Source organism: Boleophthalmus pectinirostris, unplaced genomic scaffold (genome assembly GCF_026225935.1).
Source record: "Boleophthalmus pectinirostris isolate CB_2022bp ecotype Guang Dong unplaced genomic scaffold, ASM2622593v1 HiC_scaffold_13, whole genome shotgun sequence".
NCBI classification, from domain to species: domain Eukaryota; kingdom Metazoa; phylum Chordata; class Actinopteri; order Gobiiformes; family Gobiidae; genus Boleophthalmus; species Boleophthalmus pectinirostris.
Window position 1 is genome coordinate 35347233 of NW_026571036.1, and position 11129 is coordinate 35358361.

At 38.4% G+C, this 11129-nt stretch overlaps 1 protein-coding gene across 1 annotated transcript; it reads left to right on the forward strand.

Annotated features, from left to right (window-relative positions):
* Positions 1 to 752: 752 nt before the first annotated feature.
* On the forward strand, positions 753 to 1947 carry LOC129407658 (uncharacterized). The gene is made up of 3 exons (XM_055149305.1): positions 753 to 1326; positions 1420 to 1588; positions 1815 to 1947. Exons 1-3 carry the CDS (start codon positions 753 to 755, stop codon positions 1945 to 1947), a joined length of 876 nt encoding a protein of 291 aa, XP_055005280.1.
* The last annotated feature ends 9182 nt before the right edge of the window (positions 1948 to 11129 follow it).

The window sequence follows — 11129 nt, forward strand, 5'->3', positions numbered from 1 at the left end:
CCTCCAAGAACACTTGCAATCCATTGGAGTTGAGATGTATGATGATCTACATTTCATACAGGAGGCTGATTTAATGACTGCATTAAGACCTATACAAGCCAGAAAACTTCTTTCTGTTTGGAAACAGAAATGTAAGTAAAGACCGTACACAAACAGTCTTTTAATGTATGGATTTGTCATCTGTTCAAAACATGGTATGCACAGTGTAACTCATCACCTTTTTTCTGTTATTTTAAGACCAGACTCCTGAGCCCAGCTCACTGTCATCTTTGGAACTGTCACCTGCCCACTCTGTGTCCTTGCTATCAGTTTCACCCCGAAGTTCATCTTCAACCTCCTCCAGTAGTAGCAGCCCAGGACTCGATACACAGTGGGAGAACAGTTTTGAAATTCCATGGAGTAAATTTCCTGAGGAAGTGATGCAGTCTTTGGAGAGGGGAAAAAGGCCAGGCTCAAAACTGAGGAGACAGATGATCCGGATAGTTGTGACTGAGATGTTAGAAAAATACCCTCATGTAGGTAAAAAGCATTCAACTGATGTTGCAAAAAAAATGGTAGCAAAATATCCAAAATCTCTACAAGATGTTATAGAGGGAGATATTGTTGGGGCAGGCTACCATTCCCTTGTTAAACAGTTACAAAACAGAATTGAAAATGTGAGGCGCGGTTCAACACCTAAAATAAGAAAAAGAAGACATGCGACCGATGACTCGGATCACACAGATGAGATCCCTTTAGAAGAGAGAGCTGAAATGCAGGACATTTATGGGTGCATTAAGTGGAATGTCAAATTTCTGCCCATTGGAGAAACTCAAGAGAGCCAGCAGCAAAAGATGGAAAAACTCAAAGCAATGTACCAACATTCATCTGAGGCCAATCTGGAAGAGATCAAAAATCTAATGAAGTCCACTTTTTACACACAGCGCCAAGAAGTCAACCAGGGAAAAAGTATCAAATACCTCAGAGAGGAGTGGCCATTTTTGTTTGATGAACTTGGTATGTCTGTCCACTTCAAGGAACTCACTGGGATTGACCTTAAAGAGACATTCACTCGAAATTTGGATTTGAAGGGGAAAAGGCTTCTCAACTACATGACAACAGTTTGTGTCAACAAGAGTAAGAAGTTCCTTCAGACTTATGCTAGGCTTCAGAGGATGCGAGGACAGCAGAGTAGCTGCTCAGATGATGTGAAAGAGATGGTCCTGCTTCTGCTCAGCTACTTTGATGAGAAGGAGGAGTCCTTGTTCTTCTATGTAGAAGATACATGTCTGGCAGAAGAGGTCCAACTGGAGCAAGTGCCTGTGACACCAGCTGTTATTGTCTGTGGTAAGTCTGTTTCATATCTTTTAATTGCAGTTTATAGAATTTGTCATGTGTGTTGTGTTTATTAAAATACCCTGTTTAATATTGTATTCATAGGAACATCATGCTTTTCTTCAACGAGGTACATGCTGAGTCTGGATCAGAACCTTATCAACACAAACATCTCCTCCTTCATTTCTGCATTGTGCCTGATGTTTGGGAGCTACTATTGTTTTAACATCCATTATCCATCTGAGCTGGCTTCAACTCTTGAGTTTCTTCAAAGGTGAGTAAATATGGCTTACACATTTCTTAATACTGAGATTGATACCTGGACTCAGACCCAGACTTTACTCTGGGTCTGACTTCAGTCCTGGGCTGGGACTGCTACTCTGGGACCTAAAATGACAGATTTGTGTTTAAACATTCATTTTATTCGAAAATATATTTTGTAGTTTTTTATTTTATTCTGATAAATAAAAATGTTTAATATGCAATATTTTATTTTATAGGTGTTTTTTCTTGATAAACCCGGAAAAAGGAACCAAAGTGGAGAGTAAAAACTCAAAGCGTCGTCTCAATGTAAACCCTCGAGTCCTCACCCTGATACAAGAACTCTCTGATCAGGAGTGGCGGGAAGGATAAACATGGACTGTCTGATGGAGTCTTTGGAATCTCTTTGGACTCTGTGTTCGTTTGAGAAGAGGTACCGGAGGTTTTTGCTTTGTTAAATCTACAGTGTGATTTATGTTAATTAAGGCATAATATGTCATTGATTTAACCATCATGCTCTCCTCGGGGTCACATTGACCTGAAGAAGGAAAAAAAAAACGGTTTTCCTTTCCTCTCTCTTGGTGCGGGTCAGTCAAACCCAAAAATGTATTTTCTCACCTGGCGAGAATTTATTTGAAAATAAATTTTTGGGTCTGATAGATCCGCTCCAAGAGAGCAGGAAGGGAAAAAAAACAATTCTTCGGGACAATGTGACCCCCAGGAGAGTATGAGGGTTGTAAATGTTAATTTTAAAGTCATTTTAAGAGTTATGTTTTAGCAAGTAAACACAATTTTAATTTGGTTGTGTGCCTGGCACTTGAAACTTGTTTTAAGGGAAAGCCCAATACTGTAAAATGACTCATTCAATAGACCTGTAGATCAATGAGTGTTAATTTAGTTCAGCTGAAAATCAGTCACATGCTTGATATTGTTAAAACAACACCATGAGAATGCATTGTTTGAGTAACTGAAAAAAATTCTGCAATAATGAGGCTATCTTCGAACTTCGATTCAGTGGTTTCTTTGAATGCAATTTTTGTTCTATATGCTGAAAAAAATCTAATTGTTTACAACTTGTTACTATATTGAGACTGTTAAATAAATGTTTTAAGTGATATTTTTCTTGTCATGTATTATTGCATGTTTTGGTAATGATTACAGTAGTAGCAGTAGAATTTATGATCTTGCAGGTTTAACAGGTAATTTACAGTTCAACTGTATTATTTAAACATAAAAATACTGCGTTTATGAGTAGATTTTATGTAAAATTTACAGAAAAGTTTAATTTAAAATATAAACTTTTACTGTCGTTTTACCAGCTTAAACTGTTTTTTTTGTGAAATATTTCCCTGTTAATTTGACAAGAAATCAGTGCACAAAAAACATTTATGTTATGTAGAAAATACAGGAAAGGATGTATAATCATTTTTTTCATGTTAAAAATACAGGAAGGTGTCTATTTATTTACAACACGGTTATGCAAAATTAACAACTTTTTTGTGTAGATTTCACAGATTTTAAATGTGATTCAACCGTGATTTCAAAAACCGTAAACTGATTTACATTGTTCTCAGTAAAGTTATTAACTGTATTACTGTATTTTTTACAGGAAAGCTCTGGTAACCCCAGCTGCCAGCGTTTTCCTGTAAAAACGACGGATTTTTTTTTACAGTGCAGTCCGTCTTTTAAGGGTTGTGAGATAGACTCTTAATGGGGGGACTAGGTTCCTCTGTCTAGGGCTGGGGGATTATAGGGTACTATCTTATCCAGAATAAAAAATGACCTCAGTATGAGTTAGTCTGTGGCTGCACTATGATTAAATGTTTAAATGTTCATTAATTTGTGTTGTCCCTTTACAAATAAATAAATAAGAAATAAGAATTTAACACCAAAATATGACCCTGGCATCCTTTACACAGGACATGTTACAAAATTATAAATAAAAATAAAATAAAATCTAAATGCAAAGGTGTTGATTTACCTATAAATAGATAGAAAATTATATATATATATATATATATATATTGCAATACGCTTTTTTTTCTTTGGGTCCTTTGGGTCTTGGGCTGTCACCGCATTATCCTGATCAGCACTAAAAAGGAAATCCAGAGGACTTTTGTATAATTTAAAACACCATGATGACTTGACCTTGGTTATGTGTTCTTATAATGGATGGAAGTCTGGTGAAAATCAAGCAAATAATGCAAATGAAAAATCAAGCAAATTATCATGTCAGTTTCTGCTTTTTCCGTTTTTTGCATGCAAATATTTTTTCATTATAACAACTAGTCAAATCTCAAGAGCCATACCTGTTACACTTTTATCTGGACAAAACAGAAAAGTTATGTGTTTTCTCTGCACAATAGATAAAGGATCAAATCCTAAAATCGCACCAAAAAGTCGACATTGGAGCTGCGCTGTATAAGGACAGACTTTTATCTCTGACCTCAGTGCAACGCAAGAGAACTCTCCCTTCTCCTTTTAAGGTCAAAGATGGTTTCTAACATTAGCACATCTGTAGCCCGACTATTCTCTTCTTTATCCACAAATCAACTAGACCAAGATCAGCCCAAGGTCACGGAGAGATGGGGGCAGTGCAGTCTCTTGTTCAGTGTCTGTTTAATATGGCACTCGTATCATGCTGAGTTAGCCTTTAAAGCTCACCGCCATTACTCTGTGTGAGTGAGTGATGAGCGGCCACAGTCAGAAGCACATGCACTGCCACGGGACACTGTAGTCAGCCTTTCCTTGTTATTGCGGCGCATACTGTATCATATAAATCCCACATAAACAATCATTATATCCTGCATAGAAAGACTGCGTATGCACCCCCCCTCCTCGAAAACCGCAACTGTACCTCAAACTGTTTTAACGTTGTGCAAATAACGACCACTGGATGCCAAAGCTCCGTGAAGAACAGCGGGACAGTAAAGGTAGCACTTCACAGTTACGTTCGATTGAAAGTCTTTTGTTTTGGAAAAGGAACACTACAAGGTCTCGTGTTCTGGTTTGAAAATGGTCGGAAAACAGAAGCTGGAGGTGTTTATGGGCAAAAATGTAGCGGTTCACAAGACTAGAATGCCTAGAACTTTCCAAAAACGCTATAGATTCATGTCTGTCCAGAGAGCTGTAGATCAAGTGTGTTTGTTGTGGACTAGTTCTGTGCTTTGGGGCTGCACCTTCATGGAAATACAAGCTAAAGATCTGGTTATGTCTTTCCTGGTATCCAGCTTGTCTTTCCAGTTGCTTAACCCAGGATTATGAGCCATGTTTGAGGCTCTCCCTGTCACCTGTCTGCACAAGTCTGCACCTGTCTGTGCCTGCCTCGTCCCCATCGCTGGACACACAGTCATCTTGGGTGGAGTGCATCTGGTTAATCCTAAAATGCTAAACTGTGAAGCCAGTATGGGTCAATCTGGACAGGTTACTTGACCGGACAGAACCACTCACTTTGACAAAGCTTAACAAAGACGAGTGGATCTGGAGCTGTATCCTGTCTCCCCCTATTTCAAATGGAGTGACTGACAGGCAGATAAAACAATCAGAGAGGTGCATGGTCAAAAACAAACAAAAGGGGCTCAGAAACAGCACAGATTTTTGCAGGATTAAGCACCAAACTATTACCGTATTTTTCGGACTATAATTTGCTCTTTTTTTCAAGGTTTAGGTGATCCTACGACTTATACTCTGGTGCGATTTATGTATTAATTTTTCACACTCACAGCCACGAGAGGCTCTAATCTTGTGTGCCAGTATCTGCTACTCCTATTACTCCTGTACCACTGTCACTTCACGCTCTACTGCGCATGTCTGCTGCAGAAAGAGCCCCTGTCCTGTCTGGGATCATGTCAGTCGATCGCACCATTACTTCTGTACCACTAAAAAGTAAAAATTTAGACAAACTTATAAAGACAACTGAGAAGATTGAACACAAATGTGCCCCTAAAGAAAATCATATTTTGCCGATTACAAGCAGCAGGTAGCCAAATCTGCAGCCGGAAAAGGTAATCAAGCAGCAGAAAGAAAGTTTGGAGTGAGCGAGAAACTTGTGACAACTGGGAGCGTGTGCTATACAACCTTCCTGGAAGTCACTGGATGGATCGACAAAGTCTGGAATTCAGGGACAACCAAAACCATCCTGTCGGGATTCAGAAAGGCCGGAATAATTCTAACTGGAAATGATGCTGGGTCTGACGACAGTTACACAGAAGAGGGAGGACTTATATATGTTTTTCTTCTTCATTATGCATTTTTTGGCTGGTACAACTTATACTCCAGAGCAACGTATCGTCCGAAAAATACTGTACTCATCTTAGGTAAAAGAAGGTAAATATTTTGTTTTGAATGTTACAAGAATTTTGAAGAGGAGCCTCGTCTTCCACTTTTGAGAAACACGTGATATAAATTAGCAGCTGGTTGGATCGTCTCAAGTGTTTCACCCTCTGTTGTCCGGTTCCACATCTCCGATTCAAACTGAATGTAGAAAGGACTGGCTGATCAGGCAGTTGGACTGGAGTCTACCACTGTGTTGGTAAGTGCAAGACTCATTAGAAGGTCAGAAGCTTTATAGATTATGTTGGATGTTTGGAAAGACGCAGGTCATGGAGGTGGTGTAGCCATTGTTCTTTAGGATAATTTGGACATAAAATGGTGTCTGGTGTTGGTTATTCTTCATTTGAACTGTGCCTATTTGAGCTTGGAAGCTTAGGCTGATTTCTTTGTGTGTTGTCTATCAATCACCCAGGTAAACAGCTTTGTAGGTTTGGAGTCAATTCATCTGGTACATTATAGACCTGTGTGATTCTTGGAAGCTGACCTCCATGTAGTGACATGTCTGCGCTAAATCAATGGCGATCGATCTGGAGGTGGACAATGCATATACCACTGTGCTGTGAAGAAAACAGTTTAATGAAAGTTCTTTTAACACACAACTAACAGAACACAATGAAGTTCATATGATTACTTGGTGTAAATGCGATCAGTAAAGTGTGTTTTGATGTGCATTTTATGACAGTCTATAAGGGATTGTCCATTCTTTTTTCTAGTATTTATGGTATTAAGTATCAAAAACATACTAGTAGAGACTCAATGCAAAACAGTGCGACGTGGGACACATTTTGAAAACTCACTGCAAGCACAGGTGGGTGGGATGATAAACTGCAGTTGACTAACTAACTACATATGAGTGTAAAGTAAAATATACAAATGATTAATGTATGCCTATCATACATTATTTGTGCTGGATATTTTATTTGGCATTAATAAAAACATTTTAGGCAGCTTAAATTTGCAGACATGGTCTAATCTCGCTCACATTGTGTTTGATGGAGCCTAAGAAAGTAAATGTGATTTGCAGACAGGAGTGAGACAAAATTTCGCAGATTTGGGTGGGAGCGGAAATAAAAATGAAAAAATGAAAAGTACAGTTCTTTGCAGGCGGGAGCGAGACTGCACAAAGCGAGTGCGAGCAGGAGTGGGATTGAAAATTCGGTCCCGCAAAGACCCCTACATACTAGTACCTGGAGTTGTGTTTTGTTTCCTTCACGTTCATTCATGTTCATTCACAAAACACAACTCCAGGTCTGTTTCTAAGGAGGTAACAGCATTCCAACATGGCTTAAAGCTCACAAGAGTCAATATTGTGTAATACAGTTGTCTCTCGCTATATCGCGATTCACCTTTCACGACCTCGCTGTTTCCCTGATTTTTTTTTGTGTGCAATTTTGAAGACGAATTGTGTTCCTCCCCCTGCATCCTGATTGGCTAAGGGACTGTAGACCATTGTCAATCAATCTCCTCCATGCCGTGTTTCCTGTACAGTACAGAATGTGTCTAGCTTGCCAAATTGACATAAATGTTTGATCACAAGCAGTGTGATTCTGAAGTGCTCTATGTTTGCAAGTTTTCTCCCCGACAAAACCCACAATGTCGACAAAACGTTTTGCACCATCGCACAAAAACTTGGACTTCTGGACATGCTGAAGAAAGGTAGAAGTTAAGCGGCTGTAGGTGCGATTATATAATAAACTAATCTTCGGTTCGTTACATAAAGAAGGAGGAAAATAAGATAAGGATGACAGCAGCAGTAAGTTTTAAGAAGGCTGGAAAAAAGGGTTGTAACTGTCTTGTCTGAGAAAAGTGTATAAAATGTGTGGAGAGGCATTTTACAGCCATAAAACAGATATAATAATTGTTAAAAATAAAGCTAACTGCTTCGCAAATTTCGCCTATTGTGGATTATTTTTTAGAATGTAACCCCCGTGATAAATGAGGGACCAGTGTATAGGATCTTTCAAGAAATACACAAAATTTTATATGGCAAATTTGTGAAAGCTTCCCCTGAGAGGTTGAACTTTTGGAGACTATTTAGTTTGAAGTTGAAAGTTACACAAACTATTGTAATTTTGACTATTACAATATCCAACTCCAAACATTTACCGACTGCACTTTACTCAATAGAAAATAAAATGCTTTGGCACAACACCACAGGTCAGCCTCACTGTTACATTCACTTCTTCCTTCTGAGAGGATTTAAAATGAAACACCGTCTATGGAGTCAGGGTGCCAGCTCTCACATCTAATTTAAGGGTGTCAATTTCCAAGACCTCAGAGCAGTTTTTACTGTTCAGCACTTAACACTTCATTTTGGCCAAGAATCACAGCCCTAAACCTTGATTTTTGTTTAGACTGGTTCAGAATGTTCAAAATTACATATTTCGCTAAGATCTTTGACCTTGAGTAGAAGAAATAGTAATAGATTTTAACTGCTCAGTGGTTTGACAATATCCTCTGAGCGAGGATTAAGTTCCTGGCTTTTTGATCTTTTACGTGATCTTACACAACGCAAGCAGTGTTGGACAAAATGAAATGTTTTATGAAATTTATAAAAAGGGCTTGACAAAAACATTTATTGATTCACTGTTTAAAAGACTTGTGTTGTGTTATTTTCTGATTTATGTTAAAATGTTGTTTCCTCATCAAAAACTTGTTTAACGCCCAAATACTGCATATTTAGGCCGAGTTATTCTCTCAAAAGGAAAATTCTCCAGTGTTTTTAAACTCCATACACCTTCATTAGTGTGACCTTAGGTATCCTTTTTATTTTCAATAAATGGATAAATAAAACACATAAAATGACCAAGGCCACAGGTAAGTATGTAAAATAGAAAAAACAGAGACGTGGCTTAAATGTATAATTAAAATGTATTAAAAAAGACTTAAAGGGGGGCAAGCAGAAATGTAAAATAATTCATTCTGCAAAAGGAGCCAGGCGGAGGGTAAAATGATAAAATGACCAAAATTCATAAAATGTACTGAAATAAGGATAAAACCTTGCAGCTCCTGGGCAGTGGAACCAAAGCTGAAAAACATGAAATAAATGTTACAACTTAACCAAACAAGGACAACTTGAGACAAAACAGAAAGTGCTACCATGCAATCACACCTAAAAAAATTTAAAACCCTAAGTGCAAACAAAAAGATACAGGCTAAACCCCTCCCAGCTTAAACCCGGGAACTTAAATAAACTAAAACTAAAAGCTGAAAGCTGAAAGCCCAAGGACGGCAACGATAAAACACTTTATTTAAAAGGTACAGTAGAGCTAAAATACAACGTTTAACACACAATACCAAACAAAGCAACAGTAAACGGAACAAAACTACTGTAAATTCCGGACTATAAACCGCTACTTTTTTCTCACACTTTGAACCCTGCGGCTAATAAAACGATGCGGCTAATATATGGACGGATTCTTTGTTTGGCACATTGACCATTCATATATATGGTCTATGGATTGGCAACACAGCGGATGCATGCAACCTGAGTGCAGAAAACGCAGCTGTCTGTGCGGGTCACACAGGGATCTAGGGTTAACGTGAAGTTTCTACACTAGCTAGTGATATTGTCAGCACACTCAAATAATTTATTGTCATGTGATAAAAATTAATTATGCTGCTAAATTAACATTAATGAAGGGGTTACATCTTTCCCATATGTGTGAATGACGAGAAGAAACGTCTCAAACTTCAGTAGCCGGACACCCACTCATACCTGCTCCATAGAACTAGCATCGCCCCCGAGAGAGTCTGGAATCTGCTGAAATCCTACAAGACACTGACATGATACAGAGAGGACAGTGACTCTGCAGGAGACATGCGCAGTAGAGCGTGGGAAGAGACGGGGGTGATGTGCCAAGGAAGATGCTCATTTGATTGTGTTTTGAACAGTTATTTTGCGCTTCATGCACACACCCTCCTCATGGAAAACACACAAAGAAATGCTAATGATGCAAGTTAACGGCAACTGATGTGGTTGTGGAAGAAGGAAACAGAGCTGCTGCACATGAGCTCGGCATCAATGAATCAATGGTGAGATTTTGGCAATGGCAGTGGAACGAACTGACTCAATGCAAAAGGATGACAAAAGCTTTCAGAGGTGATAAAAGCAGACGGTCTAAACTTGAAAACGTTCTTGAAGACGTGGACACCTGCAGCTTATATTCAGGTGTGGCCTATATATGTACAATTTAAAAATTTTGTAAAAATTTTGTTGATGCTGCTTTTATTCAAGTGCGCTCAATAGTCCAGAATTTATGGTAAGTTAAACAAAACAAAACAGTAGCAGACCAAAATCCTAGAATAAAAGGGCAGGCTAGTGTTAAAACAATGGATTAAAACCATGTTTAAAACCCTGATTTAAAATCTACCTGTCCTACCTTAAGTTTCAACACATGGGGGAAAAAGTCTGCCTCCGGTATAGTTTTAGCTCTAAATAACAATAAAAAACCCGTTAAGACCAGTTTAAAAAGGGCTAAAATAATTAAAAGGGAGGAGATTGTTTAAAACCTTACCTGACACCAGCCAGCAGAAGACGGGTCAGGTAAGTCCTAAAAAAATAAAGAGCACCCCCATTTGGATCATTTGGATTATTTTAGTCCTGGAATTGCCAATCTCTATGGAACAAAAGCTAAAAAATAGAAGGATTTGGATGATTATAATGTTGTCTACGACTGAAGCAGACACATGTTCACTAGTTTGTTCCAAGTATAAAAAGTAAACTTCAACTTATCAAACACTTTGAGTACTTGCAATAATATTCCACTTTTTCATCACCACCATCATGTCAAAACGCAACCAAGCATAATATGGAAACCAGCGTGGATAACATAAAATAAAGTGTTCCTGCGTAAACAAGAAGGTTTTGCAACATATCATTAGACCAAAAATGTCCTGACTTGTCAAAATAAATGATGAACCTGCTGCTTTTTTAGGCGGTCGAGTCCACACAGATAACTAGAAACCCGAATGTGGTTAGTTGTATAAATAACAAATACTACAAAGAGCATGTTTTCAAATGGACTGTCTCCCGGCTGGCATCTGCGCTTCATTTTTCCTTTATTTAAATTCAAACAGTGTATCCACATTTGTATCGTAGCAATCTGAATGCATGGATTGCACTATACAATATTTGCATAAGAAGGTGCGGATGCGTTTTACATATTCATCTTCTGTGTATTTACATGTCAACGCCTGCTTCTTGTGCTCATAATGATTTG